This window comes from Sabethes cyaneus, chromosome 3 (genome assembly GCF_943734655.1).
Source record: "Sabethes cyaneus chromosome 3, idSabCyanKW18_F2, whole genome shotgun sequence".
In the NCBI taxonomy this organism is placed as follows: Eukaryota; Metazoa; Arthropoda; class Insecta; order Diptera; family Culicidae; genus Sabethes; species Sabethes cyaneus.
The window spans coordinates 110,345,949-110,365,877 of NC_071355.1; the positions used below are offsets into that span (position 1 = coordinate 110,345,949).

Here is a 19,929-nt window from a genome sequence, read left to right on the forward strand (position 1 = left end):
CCATTCAGGATCGGGTTATTACGACGAAGAACTACCGCAGGTACATATTGCACGAAGATATAGAAGACCGTTGTCGAAAGTGCAATTCAGTAGGAGAAACGATCGAGCATGTGATTGCAGGCTGTCCAGCCTTAGCCGAAACGGCTTACCTAGGACGCCACAATGCAGTTGCCAAGATTGTGCACCAGCAACTCGCCTTGAAGTACAACTTGGTAAACTGTTACGTACCCTACTATAAGTACCTGCCTAGCCCGGTTCTGGAAAATAGCTGCATAAAGTTGTACTGGGATCGTGAGATTATTACGGACGTCCTTATACGTGCCAATCGTCCTGACGTTGTGATCTACGACAAAAGGAGGAAGCACGTTACCCTCATAGACATCGCTGTACCGCTGGATCGCAATGTCCAGTCAACTTTCTCGGCCAAAATAACGAAATACCATGACTTGGCCGAGGAGTTAAAGCAGATGTGGCACCTTGAGGGCGTACGTATAGTTCCGGTGGTCATCTCAGCCACCGGAGTAGTGCCCTGTAGCCTACAACGTTCCCTGGAAGAGCTAGAGCTCCAAAAAAATTTGGACAATATCCAAAAAGCGGTGGTTCTTGAAACCTGTAATATTACGAGGAGGTTCCTGAATCACCACAATTAAACACAGCTGGAGCAGACGTAACAACAAAAAAAAATATATATGAATGAGAACCACAGAGCCTAACCCCTCTTGGCATAAAGAAGCCCGAGGGTAGGTGAAAGTTTCCAGCATTTTTGCTGAGAAGTGCCAAAACTCTATAATAATAATAATAATAATAATAATAATAATAATAATAATAATAATAATAATAATAATAATAATAATAATAATAATAATAATAATAATAATAATAATAATAATAATAATAATAACCACGGTACCGTTCGAGTAGGTGAGGACTCAACGGCGCTTAGCTGCAAGCGGCCGGGCGGGTTGTAGGTTGCGGATAACTAACGGCCATTAGATATAATGGTTAGTTGCGAATTAAATAAGCAATCCCGGACAAGCAGCGGGGATGGCCTATGGGTGTGGTGGGGCTCAACAGTGGGCTCTGTCTAGTTCCCATGAAAAACCACAATACCCGAACACCAGTCCTGACAAAGCGAGCGGGTACCGCTATAAGTACCTTAGCCCATGACCTCACTAACCGGTTAGGCTTCCGGAAAGAAAAGTCAACCCAATATGGAGTACAATCTAAGAAATCGAGATATCATGCGATCGCCCGAGGAGGGAGCCCCTACTGGAGCTGGTCCTGGAACGGGGGACAGAGCGAGCGGCCAGCGGCTGGAGAATGATCAGGTGCAAGAGCGACCTCCCAGTCAACGGGCTCAGCCCGTAAACCGAACGCGAAACAGACGAAGCAGCAACAGACACCACCAAGGCAATGCTGCACCTGCTAATGATGCTACGACTGACCGACGTCAGTCGCTCACTTTGGCAGGCCGCCCACGGCAACGGATCATGTGGACGAGAGAGATGAATATATATGTGATCCGCTGCTACTACGTTTGCACGAGGTTGGAGACGGATATGTCCGGCAGACCAATGATGCTGGACATGTTCAATGAACGGTTCCCTCGATTTGCTAACCAACTTGATCGGAACAAACTGTACAGTCGACGACGAACAATACTGTCGAATAACATGCTCACTACCACAGAGCTAGATACCATCAAGTTGGAAGTGCAAAGGGAGCTCGAGGGAACAGGGAATAGATCGAGTGATACGTCGAGGAGGAGTTCTGTTGGAATAGATGCAGCAAGACGCGAATCAGTTGCATCTGTAAACACACCAGTTGGGGAGTCACACGCCCCAGGACAAGACATGGGTCGACAACAACAACAGCTACGAGACGAACTAGCTTTCCAAATGGACGCAGCGGTTACACAATTTCGAGGTACAGATCCCCTATCTCGACACCGGATACCAAAGCTGCAGTATTCCTATCGGCTGACGAATGCAGTAAGCACTCTTAACGAGGGTATTTTGCCACGGTATTCTGAGGCCGCCGAGAACCTTGAGGAACTGCAGTGTATTGTTTATTCCGCAGCTGTAGCCGTTGTGAGGACTTTGGGTATGCGGACTTATCCCCAAGACATTGGTGAAAGTCGTGCACGTCCCAGTAAACAGAAACCAGCTTGGATGCGACGATTGCAATCAAGAATTGCATCTCTGCGGGTAAAAATCGGTCGATTAACACAGTATACAAGGGGAAATCGATCGAGAAGGCTGGTTCGTCAAGTAATGGAAATTGTTCAATCCGCAGAGCTCCAAAATCTCAGTGAACTAAACGTCACGGAGATCCTCGACACCCATGTACAGCGGTTAAGTGCTCTTGCAAAGCGAATGCGACGTTATGTTGAATGCTCGAAACGGAAAGAACAAAACCGAATGTTCAACACTAACGAAAGGGAGTTCTATAACCACATCAGAAAAGAGAAACCCAACTACAGCGAAGGACTTCCGGAGATTGGCCAAGTTACACAATTCTGGGCCAATTTATGGGAGAACCCCGCTCAACACAACAATGATGGGATGTGGTTGGTAGAAGAGGAGGAAAATAGTGATGAAATTGATAGCATGGCCGCTGTAGTATTGACCGCCCAGGATATTCGTGAGGCTACACGGTATACTAGGAATTGGGCCGCACCTGGACCAGACTTTGTCCACAATTTTTGGTATAAAAAGTTCTCTACAATTCACGGACGGTTAGCGGAATGCTTCAATATGGTCTTAAGAGACCCCCGAACACTCCCAGAATTCATCACTAAGGGGGTAACCTACCTTCTACCGAAGGACCGAAACACAGCTGATCCAGCCAAATACAGACCAATAACATGCTTGTCAAGTCTGTACAAAGTGCTATCATCGGTAATTAGTAGTAAAGTGCAGGACCATTGTGATGCCAACGGAGTGATGACAGAAGAACAGAAAGGCTGCCGAAAAAACACACAAGGCTGCAAAGACCAAGTCATCATCGATGCAGTTATTGTTGGTCAGGCAAGCCAAAACAAACGAAACCTTGGTATGGCGTACATCGACTATAAAAAAGCATACGACTCCGTACCACACACGTATCTCATTAAGGTACTGGAATTGTATAAAATAGACGATGGCGTCATCAGGCTAATGAAGCACGCAATGAGAATGTGGAACACATCGCTGCACATTACCGATGGAGCAACAGTGTTACGGTCCAGAACTCTTAGCATAAGAAGGGGGATCTTCCAAGGTGACACCTTTAGTCCTCTATGGTTCTGCCTTGCGATGAACCCCCTTAGCAGAACACTTAACCGAACCAGTTATGGCTACAAGTTGAAGAGTGGGACAACGAGAACAAAAATTACCCACACCTTCTATATGGACGATTTGAAGCTGTTTGCGGAAACGAAGGATCAACTGCATCAATTGTTGCAAGTGGTTTCGACGTTTAGCAACGATATCCGGATGGAGTTGGGCATCGACAAATGTCGACTCGTCAATATTCACCGGGGTAAAGTTATGGACGCCGAAAGTTTCCGCGTCAACCCTAGAGAAGAGATTCGGAGTATGGTTGAAGGTGAATCGTACAAATACCTGGGATTCCTGCAACTAAAAGGTATTCACCACACGATGATCAAGAAAGAACTGCAGGAAAATTTCTTGCATCGTATCAACCGTATAATGAAGACTTTTCTCTCGGCCGGCAACAAGATCAAGGCTATAAACACGTTTGCCGTGCCGCTGTTGACATACAGCTTCGGGGTGGTCAAATGGACCAAAACGGATTTGGAAGCGATCGAACGAGCATTAAGAGTATCGCTGACAAAACACCGTTCGCACCACCCAAAATCGGCCACCGAAAGAATCACCTTACCACGAAGTGAAGGAGGAATAGGTGTGATTGATATCCAGGCACTTTGTGCCTCACAGATCCAACAGTTGCGGAGATATTTCGTAGAAAGCCAGAACCGTCATGAAATCTATCGCACTGTTTGCGAGGCAGACCACGGGTTCAGCGCTCTGCACCTGGCGCAGCATGACTATCAGCTGAACTGCGTTCTTAAAACCGACGAGGAAAAGATCGCAACGTGGAAGCAAAAAGAGCTGCATGGGACGCACCCCCATCAGTTAGAACAATCACACGTAGACAAAGCAGCATCAAATACGTGGTTGGTGCGAGGTGATCTCTTTTCGGAGACAGAAGGATTCATGGTAGCCATCCAGGACCGGGTTATTGCAACGAAGAACTACCGCAGGTACATATTGCACGAAAACATAGAGGATCGTTGCCGTAAGTGCAATGTAGTAGGGGAGTCGATTGAGCATGTTATTGCAGGCTGCCAAGCGTTAGCAGAAACAGCCTACCTCAATCGCCACAATACGGTTGCCAAGATTGTGCACCAACAACTTGCTTTGAAGCATAACTTGGTAAACTGCTACGTACCCTACTACAAATACCTGCCCCACCCAGTCCTGGAAAATAACTGTGTAAAGCTGTACTGGGATCGCGAGATCATAACGGATGTCCTCATACGTGCCAATCGCCCTGACATTGTGGTCTACAACAAAAGGATAAAGCGGGTCACCCTCATCGATATTGCTGTACCGCTAGACCACAATGTGCAATCAACTTTCTCGACCAAAATCACGAAATACCATGATTTGGCCGAGGAGTTACGGCAAATGTGGCACCTGGAGGAAGTACGAATAGTTCCAGTAGTAATCTCTGCTACTGGACTAGTTCCCTGTACGCTACTGCGCTCCTTAGAAGAGTTGGAGCTGCGCACCGAACTACAAGTAATCCAGAAAGCGGTGGTTTTGGGTACCTGCAACATTGTACGGAGGTTCCTGAACCACCATAACTGATCCAACCGAAGCAAACATTCAAACACCAAAAAAAATTAATAACTGATGAATGAGACCTCAGAGCCTAACCCCTTTGGCAAAACGGATAGCCCGGGGTAGGTGAAAGTTTCCAGCGTTACTGCTGAGAAGTGAAAAATTCTGATAATAATAATAATAATAATAATAATAATAATAATAATAATAATAATAATAATAATAATAATAATAATAATAATAATAATAATAATAATAATAATAATAATAATAATAATAATAATAATAATAATAATAATAATAATAATAATAATAATAATAATAATAATAATAATAATAATAATAATAATAATAATAATAATAATAATAATAATAATAATAATAATAATAATAATAATAATAATAATAATAATAATAATAATAATAATAATAATAATAATAATAATAATAATAATAATAATAATAATAATAATAATAATAATAATAATAATAATAATAATAATAATAATAATAATAATAATAATAATAATAATAATAATAATAATAATAATAATAATAATAATAATAATAATAATAATAATAATAATAATAATAATAATAATAATAATAATAATAATAATAATAATAATAATAATAATAATAATAATAATAATAATAATAATAATAATAATAATAATAATAATAATAATAATAATAATAATAATAATAATAATAATAATAATAATAATAATAATAATAATAATAATAATAATAATAATAATAATAATAATAATAATAATAATAATAATAATAATAATAATAATAATAATAATAATAATAATAATAATAATAATAATAATAATAATAATAATAATAATAATAATAATAATAATAATAATAATAATAATAATAATAATAATAATAATAATAATAATAATAATAATAATAATAATAATAATAATAATAATAATAATAATAATAATAATAATAATAATAATAATAATAATAATAATAATAATAATAATAATAATAATAATAATAATAATAATAATAATAATAATAATAATAATAATAATAATAATAATAATAATAATAATAATAATAATAATAATAATAATAATAATAATAATAATAATAATAATAATAATAATAATAATAATAATAATAATAATAATAATAATAATAATAATAATAATAATAATAATAATAATAATAATAATAATAATAATAATAATAATAATAATAATAATAATAATAATAATAATAATAATAATAATAATAATAATAATAATAATAATAATAATAATAATAATAATAATAATAATAATAATAATAATAATAATAATAATAATAATAATAATAATAATAATAATAATAATAATAATAATAATAATAATAATAATAATAATAATAATAATAATAATAATAATAATAATAATAATAATAATAATAATAATAATAATAATAATAATAATAATAATAATAATAATAATAATAATAATAATAATAATAATAATAATAATAATAATAATAATAATAATAATAATAATAATAATAATAATAATAATAATAATAATAATAATAATAATCTCTTTTCGGAGACGGAAGGCTTCATGGTAGCCATTCAGGATCGGGTTATTACGACGAAGAACTACCGCAGGTACATATTGCACGAAGATATAGAAGACCGTTGTCGAAAGTGCAATTCAGTAGGAGAAACGATCGAACATGTGATTGCAGGCTGTCCAGCCTTAGCCGAAACGGCTTACCTAGGACGCCACAATGCAGTTGCCAAGATTGTGCACCAGCAACTCGCCTTGAAGTACAACTTGGTAAACTGTTACGTACCCTACTATAAGTACCTGCCTAGCCCGGTTCTGGAAAATAGCTGCATAAAGTTGTACTGGGATCGTGAGATTATTACGGACGTCCTTATACGTGCCAATCGTCCTGACGTTGTGATCTACGACAAAAGGAGGAAGCACGTTACCCTCATAGACATCGCTGTACCGCTGGATCGCAATGTCCAGTCAACTTTCTCGGCCAAAATAACGAAATACCATGACTTGGCCGAGGAGTTAAAGCAGATGTGGCACCTTGAGGGCGTACGTATAGTTCCGGTGGTCATCTCAGCCACCGGAGTAGTGCCCTGTAGCCTACAACGTTCCCTGGAAGAGCTAAAGCTCCAAAAAAATTTGGACAATATCCAAAAAGCGGTGGTTCTTGAAACCTGTAATATTACGAGGAGGTTCCTGAATCACCACAATTAAACACAGCTGGAGCAGACGTAACAACAAAAAAAAATATATGAATGAGAACCACAGAGCCTAACCCCTCTTGGCATAAAGAAGCCCGAGGGTAGGTGAAAGTTTCCAGCATTTTTGCTGAGAAGTGCCAAAACTCTATAATAATAATAATAATAATAATAATAATAATAATAATAATAATAATAATAATAATAATAATAATAATAATAATAATAATAATAATAATAATAATAATAATAATAATAATAATAATAATAATAATAATAATAATAATAATAATAATAATAATAATAATAATAATAATAATAATAATAATAATAATAATAATAATAATAATAATAATAATAATAATAATAATAATAATAATAATAATAATAATAATAATAATAATAATAATAATAATAATAATAATAATAATAATAATAATAATAATAATAATAATAATAATAATAATAATAATAATAATAATAATAATAATAATAATAATAATAATAATAATAATAATAATAATAATAATAATAATAATAATAATAATAATAATAATAATAATAATAATAATAATAATAATAATAATAATAATAATAATAATAATAATAATAATAATAATAATAATAATAATAATAATAATAATAATAATAATAATAATAATAATAATAATAATAATAATAATAATAATAATAATAATAATAATAATAATAATAATAATAATAATAATAATAATAATAATAATAATAATAATAATAATAATAATAATAAGATCAAGACTATAAACACGTTTGCCGTGCCGCTGTTGACATACAGCTTCGGGGTGGTCAAATGGACCAAAACGGATTTGGAAGCGATCGAACGAGCATTAAGAGTATCGCTGACAAAACACCGTTCGCACCACCCAAAATCGGCCACCGAAAGAATCACCTTACCACGAAGTGAAGGAGGAATAGGTGTGATTGATATCCAGGCACTTTGTGCCTCACAGATCCAACAGTTGCGGAGATATTTCGTAGAAAGCCAGAACCGTCATGAAATCTATCGCACTGTTTGCGAGGCAGACCACGGGTTCAGCGCTCTGCACCTGGCGCAGCATGACTATCAGCTGAACTGCGTTCTTAAAACCGACGAGGAAAAGATCGCAACGTGGAAGCAAAAAGAGCTGCATGGGACGCACCCCCATCAGTTAGAACAATCACACGTAGACAAAGCAGCATCAAATACGTGGTTGGTGCGAGGTGATCTCTTTTCGGAGACAGAAGGATTCATGGTAGCCATCCAGGACCGGGTTATTGCAACGAAGAACTACCGCAGGTACATATTGCACGAAAACATAGAGGATCGTTGCCGTAAGTGCAATGTAGTAGGGGAGTCGATTGAGCATGTTATTGCAGGCTGCCAAGCGTTAGCAGAAACAGCCTACCTCAATCGCCACAATACGGTTGCCAAGATTGTGCACCAACAACTTGCTTTGAAGCATAACTTGGTAAACTGCTACGTACCCTACTACAAATACCTGCCCCACCCAGTCCTGGAAAATAACTGTGTAAAGCTGTACTGGGATCGCGAGATCATAACGGATGTCCTCATACGTGCCAATCGCCCTGACATTGTGGTCTACAACAAAAGGATAAAGCGGGTCACCCTCATCGATATTGCTGTACCGCTAGACCACAATGTGCAATCAACTTTCTCGACCAAAATCACGAAATACCATGATTTGGCCGAGGAGTTACGGCAAATGTGGCACCTGGAGGAAGTACGAATAGTTCCAGTAGTAATCTCTGCTACTGGACTAGTTCCCTGTACGCTACAGCGCTCCTTAGAAGAGTTGGAGCTGCGCACCGAACTACAAGTAATCCAGAAAGCGGTGGTTTTGGGTACCTGCAACATTGTACGGAGGTTCCTGAACCACCATAACTGATCCAACCGAAGCAAACATTCAAACACCAAAAAAAAATTAATAACTGATGAATGAGACCTCAGAGCCTAACCCCTTTGGCAAAACGGATAGCCCGGGGTAGGTGAAAGTTTCCAGCGTTACTGCTGAGAAGTGAAAAATTCTGATAATAATAATAATAATAATAATAATAATAATAATAATAATAATAATAATAATAATAATAATAATAATAATAATAATAATAATAATAATAATAATAATAATAATAATAATAATAATAATAATAATAATAATAATAATAATAATAATAATAATAATAATAATAATAATAATAATAATAATAATAATAATAATAATAATAATAATAATAATAATAATAATAATAATAATAATAATAATAATAATAATAATAATAATAATAATAATAATAATAATAATAATAATAATGACCTATAACTTTGGAGAAAATAACCACATCCTGCACACATATTCTTTTAAAAATCAGAGGGGTTGTGCACAAGACACGACCGCATAGGTGACGTAGGACTACGTAAGTTTCTTTGTAGCGATAGTAGGATGTATCCATGTATATAATAATACGATTCTTCATGTATACAAGCTACATCCGTAACGGTCATCAAAGTAGAAACATTGTATACATTCAATCCTCAACCGATTTTGGAGTTATATCCATGAATTGATTGAATCTATTTTATTAAAACGAAACCAAGTTAGTAACTAAACCAAACAGTAAATAAATTTGTATGATATGTTTCTACGTTGAATAGTGCTTTTCCTCTGGTAATCGGTAGACGGTACGCGCGAGTTTTCAAAAAGTTGAAAATTTTGCGCAACTTTTCTGCGGCTTACAAAAGGACACGGATAAAGCATTTACAACCTGCAGACGTTTTGGAAGTCGCAGAAAATGTCACCCGTGACCAGAAAACTTATTACCGTCATTGGTTGGTCGTCCGCAATGGCGAAAAATTCAACTTTTCCCTCGTTGACTGTGTTAATTATGGTATTAACTGGGCAAGAAAATATAATAAACTCTTTAATCGTTGTGTGGCCCTTAAAAGAACCGATTGTTGGATTATCATAACTCCTGCTTGCAATAAACTTGAACTAACGCATTTAACGTAATTCTCTGTTCGGTAAATTGGAGTACCGATAACCGCTAACCAGGCACGGCTTGTTGCAACGGACCGACCGGAAAGCCTCAGCAGCTATGCGATCAATAAAACCGTTCGTGTGGGGTCCTGAATCACGATGAAATACCACTCCAAGTGGCCAGCTGCAAGTGACGTGGGATGCTTCATGCTTCTGGTCGTTTTGTTGTCGCGAGCAGCATATTTCGTCCCAATTCCAGAACTCCTGTCGCCAGATATTCCCTCACGGCAGCGAAATGGAACTTCAGCTCCAACACACGGTCACACGGTCAGCCGCCGATGAACACGAACACGAAACACGAGTCGAATGTGACTTCCGTTTGCCCTGGCAAACGATGTTGGCACTAGCTCAGCTAGCGTTTGAATAATGCTGTTCGCCGGCTTACCACGTGTTATGTACCAGAGCAAGCGCAGGGTGTCGATTTCCTGGAAAAACCGGGAAAATCAGGGAATATCAGGGAAATCAGGGAATATCAGGGAATTTCGAAATTCAATCAGGGAAATTTTGTTTACCCGGCAATATTGTTGATCAACTTTGGAATCAAATCAATTTTCGTGTAAAATATACGCAGATTGATCGGTTGAATTAAAACTTGTTACATGTCTAGTGGCGATTCGATTATCTTTCAGTTTGCCGTAAATTTTTTATTTGTTTTGCGCCGTAAAATTGTCAGACTTTACTCGCTGTAGTGCTCGAAATCGACAGGCCTCACGCACTTCACGGTGCAGAAATCAAGAGCACAAAGCGGGATACAGACTGTTATTTACACGCGATCTACAGCGTTTTCACCAATTGCAGAATTTTACACTCAGAAGCCCCAAGCATTGATCATCTTCCTTCAGTGTTCATGATGCATGCCCGTTAAGGGTTACCGGAACATTAACGTTCTATAGAATTTGCGTTTATGCGAGTTGGCAACCTTCGGGACTGGTTCAGCTGGTTACGTAATACGCAGAAAGCTTACATGTTTCTCTGTTCTGACGTGATCCGCAGTGAGCATGCGACTCTTGGCCTGCTTCTTCTCATCTGTCATTTTCTGACATTAGACATCAAACAAGCTGTTACACTCACCCTTATTCTGCGAGGCGAGTGACGTAACTAATTTGGAGTCATCGCGATTGAGGTGACAATTGTCAACTAGGTGACTCACTTTGTCACCTAGGTGACACGGTTTGTCACTTAGCTGGCACGGGGTTGTTACCTAGGTGACACGGTTGTCACTTAGGTGACAGCACTCAATTCGACTCGCCGTGGCGAATCACGGCGAGTGACAATTGTCGTATTGAGTCACGTGACTCGCAGAATAAAGGTGTTTGTCTTCCCCACGTCGTGCCTATCACCTCCCTCGTAGTTGTTGGCGCCATAGCGGATCCTCCATAGCCTACTTACGTCTTATTCCTTTTCGTCATACTGTTCTCCGATTCGTTGATCAAGTTTTCTGGTCTACTCCACTGCAACGTCATATGCCGTAAACCGCTAGATGTTGAAATGCAACATCCTCTCAGTGCGAGCCTTCGCCGATTTCGATAACCTTGCGTGGATTTTACGACGAGATAGTGGTCAAAGTCGCTAAGAAAAGACTGTATATTGTGACTTCCAAAAAGTATTGACCGGTAAACAGGATCAATCTGGGAGCTAGAGTCTTGAATTTTCAAGTCGTGCGCACCCCATAAATCCTTTCGAACCTGTCATAGAATTCGTCCCTAGCAAAGCAAAGCAAAGTCTTGAGCATTAACCGTCACTAGACATTATCCTTCTTTATCGATAGACTTCGCAGCCGGCTGTTAGAGTACAGGAAAATTACGGGGTCAGTGCAACCATCCTACTGATTCTATCTAACAAAAACCGGCTAGCCGAGATTCGAACACAACTAGCTTGTTAGATCAGTATCGTACCTCGAAGCTAACTGGGCGGTTCAATTCGTCCCTAGTATCATCGAATTTATGATTTGTTGGTGATTATACGTTGATTAAGCTGTAGTTGAAGAATTTGCCTTAATTCTCAACACCCATATACGGTCATTGGACCGAACGGCCGGCCACCGAACTACCTTCGAGTCAATGTTGCTCTCAAGTCTCGATAGTTGCAATCCGAAATCATGACACCCAGCTTTAGTCTTAACTTCGCATACTGTCCACCATTGAGGGTTAAAGTATTTGTCATTTGGACATTTTCTAACAATATATCTAGCTAAAGTTTTGCCGTACCTCGAAGCCAGCAAAACGCACATTTTTGTACCAATCTTTGAGGAATCATCTCTTTAACCCCATACTTTTTGCAGCAAAGATAACAAGCTGAAACTTCCAGGAAAGTTTTGTTTTAGTTTAACTGAAAACCCGCAGACCACCTTCCAGCAGCAAAGTTATTAGTTTGAGCTGACTGAAAATTAGCAAGATTTGTTATGTTTACACGGCTATAATTTTGTTGTATGTAACATCTAAGCTTTGTGCAAAAACAGGTCGATTAGATTATTTCTCAATCTTTGTTTCTTTGGATTCAAGTTGATACCTCAAACATAACTGTCCCTAGACTCGATAGAAAAGAGCGTTTTCGAAACGCTGGTAAGAAATAGGTTAAGAATCTCTGATACATGTTCTTAAATCATGAAGAAATCTAGCTTTAGTTAGTAGTTTCAGCAGCTCGCATAAGCCATGCTAAAGGGTTAAAAATTTAAGCCAAAAATCGCCCAAATAAGCTTGATATTCGAGTTTTGAGGGTCAGGGAAAAATATTTGAAACATTAGGGAAAATCAGGGAAAGTCAGGGAATTTTATTTTTGGATTTGAGTCGACACCCTGAAGCGACAAGAAACGACCACACCCATTTTTCATGGTTCTTCATTCTATCATCTACGTGAAATAAAAAATAGAGCATTTCAATTTCAGTCTGAACAAAAGAGCAAAGTTACCAGTGAGCCGTTCGCCTTTTGCTGCCAAAGAAAAATTACGCTACGTATTATTACTGTATGGATAAATTTGTGTTGCTAAGATGCAAAAGATTACTAAAACTCTTTCATGTGATTAAATCCAATTTCATTTATTTTGACGCTTGGCCGAACACATTTACTTGGAGCTAGTATATTTGTTGGCTGCAACCAGCGTCCAGCAGCAACAAGCGAACAGCAGCGCGAGAGGTGATCGGTTAAAATTATTTGAAAAAAGCGAACAATCAGATCAATCTAACTTAAATAGAATTTAAATCTGTGAGCGAAAATTCCTCAAATCTTCATGAACACATGTTTCGTTCTTAAAAGAACGGTTTTTCGACGTGATATGCTGGAAATTTAAGCCTTCTTTTCTGTCTTCTTGGGCAGCAACAAAACAGTTTGGATGTTCGGAAAGACACTTCTCATAGCAGCGGTGACACGGGACAGCAATTTGTTCAACTCTTCGTTGTTGCGGATGGCCAGCTGCAAGTGACGATAATATTCTGATCGTTTCGTTGTCGCGAGCAGCATATGTCCTCCCAATTCCAGAACTCCTGTCGCCAGATATTCCATCACGGCAGCGATCATTGAGTGCTCCAGCTCCAACACCTCGCTGGGTGAATTTGCATGTCTTCGTTGCCTTATCCATGGGATCAGCAACAGCTGAAGCTCAACAATTTTCGATCGGATTCTATAGGGCGTAAATTAAATACAATCATAAGGAAGCTTAACCCATAGCTTATATCGTATATATTTCTGTCATCCGTGCTAGAGAAGCACTGACGAGGGAAGGCAAAAATATGAAAATAATTCAAATTTTCAAAATCAATTCAAAAACAACAATTTTTCAAATTCAATTTCAAAAACAAAATCAATAGTTTTCTATATTTTCAATCGATTTCCCGATCAATTGGTGTAAATATCTTGGAAATCTATTGAAAATTGACTGAATTATAAGCCGAAGCGTGAAAACGCGTTTCTACTTTGTTTCTACTTTGACGTCATTTCCAACAACCAATCACGAAGCGAGAATTCTGGTAAAACATAGGTTCATTATTTTCAATTTTTCAATAGTTCAACATCAAGAATCCACACTTTTCTTTAATTGGGTCAATTCTTAGAAGATTTTCCAATCGATTGGTGTAAGAATATTGAAAATCGATTGGAAAACCGCTGAGCTATTAGCGCTCAAAACCTTTCATTTTTCGTGACGCTCGCATCTTTCGATTTTTTGGAATGACACCCTATCTCAAAACTTGCCGTAAGACGTAGTCTTACGTCAAAAACACCTTTTGTTATGATTATGAGGTCTTTTTGTAAGAGAATATTTCTGCAGTTTTAGCAAATTAGAAAAATATTTTCGCTGTTTACCATAAATGTATTACTCAGTAATACTTTTTTACAAAAAATATTCGAATAACATAGTTTTTCTGCACGGATGCTGAAAAATATAATTTTTTATATGGTATGCTTCCCCATTTAAGAAAATAATTGACTGCATATTCATTATACGTGTTTCCTCCGCATAAAGGATATATTTATACACAACATTTTGCATGTGTCTAATACCGCTTGTTGATTCTGATGTGAAATAATGTCTGTCTTTGCGCATGATTGTGGAAGCAAGGATCTCCCAAGTAGATCGAAAAGGAGAAGAGAATGTGCCCAGGGATGATAGAATGATTCGATTTTGTATCCAGTCTGGAATGAGCTCTACAGGTATACAGCCAAAAAATTGGCGCTACAAAGACAGGAGTGCAGTGTGCAAATTATATTCAAATTCAAAGCATTTCAAAACTTACAATTTAAGGAGCACTTTTCCGGATATTATTGTCATCATACAGAGTGTTAAGATATATAATGATTAGAAAAATAATTCTCTACAAACTGCTAAATGTTATTTTTTGCAGATACACGTTTCTCAAAAAGTTAATCTTGTCTTTTCAATATAAATTATGTTATATAATATACAAAATTTTAATTAATATTATATAATATAAAAATGCTGAAAACACTCGAATCAAAAATAAGTTACATCATCAAAGTTTACTCGTACGCAGATATAAGGTTCTTGCTTATATCTGTATGAGGTTCTAACTGATGTTTAATTTTCAATATGTTATACAGTTTTCAATATGAATTTCTAGTCACTTTACAAAGCGTATTGTTTTAACCATCACATAAATTTTCATAATCAATAATTTTTGTTTTATCCAAAATACTAAACATGATATAGAATGTGAGTAGTGAGATAAATTGTTCCAGAGAGCGTATCAGGCGCATGCTGTCTCTCTATATTTTTGTGCACAAAATAGTGAACACACACTGAACTACGTTTGCGAACTTTTGTATACGCCATTTTTCGCTATTTCGTCATTGGTATAACTGCAAATAAATAATCATGTTGCCAACAAATGTAATGTCGTTCATGAAAAAGGTACGTATAACTTTTTTGATACTTATTTTAAATGAATTATATTTAGCTAAAAAATCATTACAAGGCTTCCCAGATGGCCTCAAACTTTGACTGTAAGAGATTGGTACAGCAAATAGGATCTGTATCTAAATACTGGGTGCTGCGAAATCTGCAGAATGAAAAATATAGAAGATTAAGTTTTGAAAATGAAATATAGTTGTTAATCTGTGGTAGGACCTAGAAATACTCAGAGTATACGCGGAAACTAAAACCAACGAGTTGGCAACAGTGCACAAAAACTACCAGCACTTGCTGCAAAGCAAAATACTGTAGCAGTGTGATTTGATTGTTTTCAACAGCGTCTGTTTTCTTTACATTAATTTCCTGCATTAGAGCGATATATCAATCAATTTAATTAATGTGAGGTGAATTGCCAGGCTTTGTACGCACTGTGTCTGAGTATAATATAAAGAATGCGTGACACTGACAATAGCTTAAGTAGTTTGCATCACTATTGCAATACTTGTTAATAAAACATTTATGCGAACAGTAAGCGTGTTCGATTGCCGCCTTTTTGACAATTGAGCAGTTCCACGCCAAATCGCCCAAAAAAGCAGAAATCTGAAATGAAGCTCTTTGATTTGCACCTTGCACAGGTTTTGGTGCCATTTTGATTCAAGATTCATTTTTAAAAAGGACGTAGGGGATTGTCCCCTGTTGTGAAACACCCATCGTTTTTGACGTGTTTATTAAACTAGCACTACCAAATTACTACTAACGACTCGTCTCATTGTACTCTACCTTTTGAGCAAACAACAATCAAGATACAGATTTTAGAATGTTTTGTAGAAAATGTGTTCGAAAAACATGCCCGAAATTTTTTTTAGAATATTTTGGGATTGATATTTTTGTTTATCGAATAAAATAGGAAAAGGTAGTAAAATGCATATAACTTTAGTTTTGGACCTCTATTTCATTACACAGACAAATTTTAGGTGAAATAATTTACTCAAAAAATTTTACATAAATTTTTACAAACTCGTTGTTCGCCCCGGTTGTGAAACAGTGAAGTTCTCCGGTTATGAAAAATTCAGAAAAACGATTATTCAATACTTTAATGATCACAAACATTTTCAACACACTTTTCAGGCACATGAGAGCCAAGTCGGCATATTTGAGATCTCGAACTTTCTGTTTTTACATATATTGATTACAATTTAGATTTAAATGATTAAATTAAGAAACTGATAAATTACTTTGCATTTAAGGTGTTTCCGTTAATAAATGTGTGTAATATTTTATTTTCATTTCATATTTCTTTATTTTCTTCTTTATTTTTATTTTCTTTTATGGATTTTTCGAAGTGTTTCACAACCGGGGTCACTTTTTTTAGGTCAAAAAATTTTATAAAAATTCTAAAAAATATGTACTGTCTTTAGCAAAAACATACGTAAGTCTTCAATCTTTCAAATGCTGTAAAAAGATTTGGAATTAAATAATCCATTTAAAAGCTATGACCAAAAAACAAAACCTGTTTCTTAACCGGGGACATTCCCCTATTTATTTTCATGTGTATTATATTTGAAAGATTGTATTTCGAAAACTATCGATTTTACAAAAATTATGTCTTAGTAAAAGCTATAGAAAATTGATTTCTGAACATGAAAAAAATATGCACTGAAAAAAATATTTTACCAATTTTTCAAAAATTTGAAAATAAAACTAAAAATCAAGATATCAAAAATATACCATTTTTGAAAATCCTTAAATTTTTTCTGAAGGAAATAGGAGTAATTTTCAAGCTTTTAAAATTTATCCTGAGATGGAGCAACTTTCATGGACGGACTTCGTAGAACAACGACTTTCATGATTTTTTTCTAACTTGGGATTTTTCGAGTAATATATGAATTTGTTATACAAATAACAATTCTTTATGTCATTTACAACAAAATTTATCATAATAATTATTTTTCTAAATGCAGCCGTTCTCAAGATATTCAGAGAAAAAGTTAGATTTATGTTAATTTTTTATGTTAAACACGTGTTTTTCATATGTTACTCCATTTGCTCCATTGTTTCTATAAAATTTCTAATAACTACATTTAACGAGAAACTAGCAGTCATTAACTTTTCGTCGGAAAGCCCAATTTCGGAAGCAGTTCTTCGGCCCAAAAACGGGATTCTGTTTATAAAAATGTAAATACTGCATTCTTCTTGCCAATCTGAACACAGCGAATATATTTTCATAAACAGAATTTATGTTTCAAACAAAAAAAACGGCTTTTGAAATTGGCAGAATCGATGACGGCTAATTTCACCTTAATTTCCTACAATTTATTCGAATTCGCCTTATTGATTCCCTTTCGCTTTTGAGTTGTGGGTATTATGAAAACTGTATTCGAAAAAATCAGAGGGGTTGTGTACAACACACGACCGCAGGACGACGCAGGACTACGTAAGTCTCTTTGTAGTGATAGTAGCATGTATTCATGCTTGAAATCATTCGATTCTTCATATATACGTGCTATATGCAACATATATACATGCTACATGCGTTGTATGTAACATTTATCAAAGTAGTAACATTGCATACGTTCAATTCTCAAAAGATTGTGCATTTGAAAACAATTTAACAAAATCAAGAACACAAACTATTGCTTTCCTGCTACCTTACTGAAATTAAAGTTTGTTTTTATTACCCATGGTTCCCCACGTTGAAGGGATTTCACCAATTCAATCCTATTTTATCAACAGCACATCTTTTCACTACACTTCTAATGAAACGGCAAGCATGCGTATTCATACAGAGTCGTATTATAACCGAACACTACAGTTGTAGCACATTTTTCCAACACAGATATCAAATTCGCCGAGGTTTAATCGTCTCGCAGTAAAGAATTTGCGATTTGTTGGGACAACGAACTTGTGTCATTTTTTCTGGCACACTTCCCTAACACAGACATCAAATTGGATTAGGTTTAATCGCGTTCGTAAGAAATCTGTTGGCACGAGGGGGCTTTGTCACTCTTTCTGGCGTACTTCCCAAGCATGGATATCAAAATGGTCTAGGTTTAATCGCGGTGTTAAGAAATCTTGTTGAAATGAGGAAACTTTGTGACTTGTTTTGGCTTACTTCCCAAGCACAGATATCAAATTGGTATAGGTTTAGACATCGTAAAGAATCTTCCAACCAATCACGAAGCGAGAATTCTGGTAAAACATAGATTTATTATTTTCAATTTTTCAATAGTTCAACATCAAGAATCCATACTTTTCTTCATTTGGGTCAATTCTTAGAAGATTTTCCGATCGATTGGTGTAAGAATATTGAAAATCGATCGGAAAACCGCTGAGCTATTAGCGCTCAAAACCTTTCATTTTTCGTGACGCTCGAATTTTTCGATTTTTTGGAATGACACCCTATCTCAAAACTTGCCGTAAGACGTAGTCCTACGTCAAGAGCTGGACACGCTGACTAGTTAGTAACCCGATCAAATGATTCTAACAAAATCAGAGGGGTTGTGTACAAGACATGACCGCATATACAGGTGACGCAGGACTACGTAAGTCTCTATGTAGTGTTAGTAGCATTTATCCATGCTTGTAATCATTCGATTCTTCATGTATACATGCTATATGCAACATATATACATGCTACATGCGTTGTATGTTATTTCTATGTGCATTTGGAAACAATTTAACAAAATCAAGCTCAGCTTAGCTTAGACTGATTGCACATATCAATGGTTGCACTAAGTGATTGACCCGAGTCAGTGAAATTGCACAATGAATCAAATGAATGGGGTTGGGAGTGAACGATCATTCTCACTGTGCAAAATTCAGTGACTCTTATTTAAAGGATCAATAACTGCGCCGGCCACGTCCTTGCAATCAGGTGGGATTGGGGAAGGAATGTTAGTATAATCTTTGTTGTTTTAGGGACCGTGTTAACCTCTGCATCCTCACAAAGATTATAGGAAGGAGTTGTCTTGTTAGTAGTGTAGGTTTCGTAGGATCGGGATTCACCTTGATAAGTGATGTGATCGTTGTTAATTTATTATTTTAGAATTAGTAGAATTTTAGGGATGTATTACTCATTCAACCGACCGACGAAAAATTCCTATTTAAAACGATATACGAACAGTAAAACTAGGTATTATTTAAACCCGCAATCAAAATTTTGTTGAGTCTTCATGTCGATTAATATATTATTGCTATTAAAAGCAAATTGAACTCCAGACAGCCGACCGTAAAGAGTGATGCTATATTTTCATAACCGCACCTGATTTATTTCGTAAATAGCGTATTCTTTTGAGCTCAAAGTACGTTTTTGCATTAACTGTTTTGTTATGTTTATTTATTATCCCTTTGGGAACCAGGACCTAGTTTTCAGGCCACGTAGTCCCTAGTCGAAATCTTAATAACTCTCCC

At 36.0% G+C, this 19,929-nt stretch overlaps 1 protein-coding gene across 1 annotated transcript in view; it reads left to right on the forward strand.

Annotated features, from left to right (window-relative positions):
• Window positions 1-4,877, forward strand: part of LOC128740005 (uncharacterized) — a 6,366-nt gene extending 1,489 nt beyond the window's left edge. The window contains exons 1-2 of the mRNA XM_053835515.1: window positions 1-14; window positions 1,185-4,877. The exon at window positions 1-14 is cut by the window's left edge and continues 1,489 nt beyond it. Of these exons, the coding sequence (XP_053691490.1) occupies window positions 1-14; window positions 1,185-4,877 (3,707 nt within the window). The remainder of the gene's footprint in view (window positions 15-1,184) is intronic.
• Window positions 4,878-19,929: the final 15,052 nt, after the last annotated feature.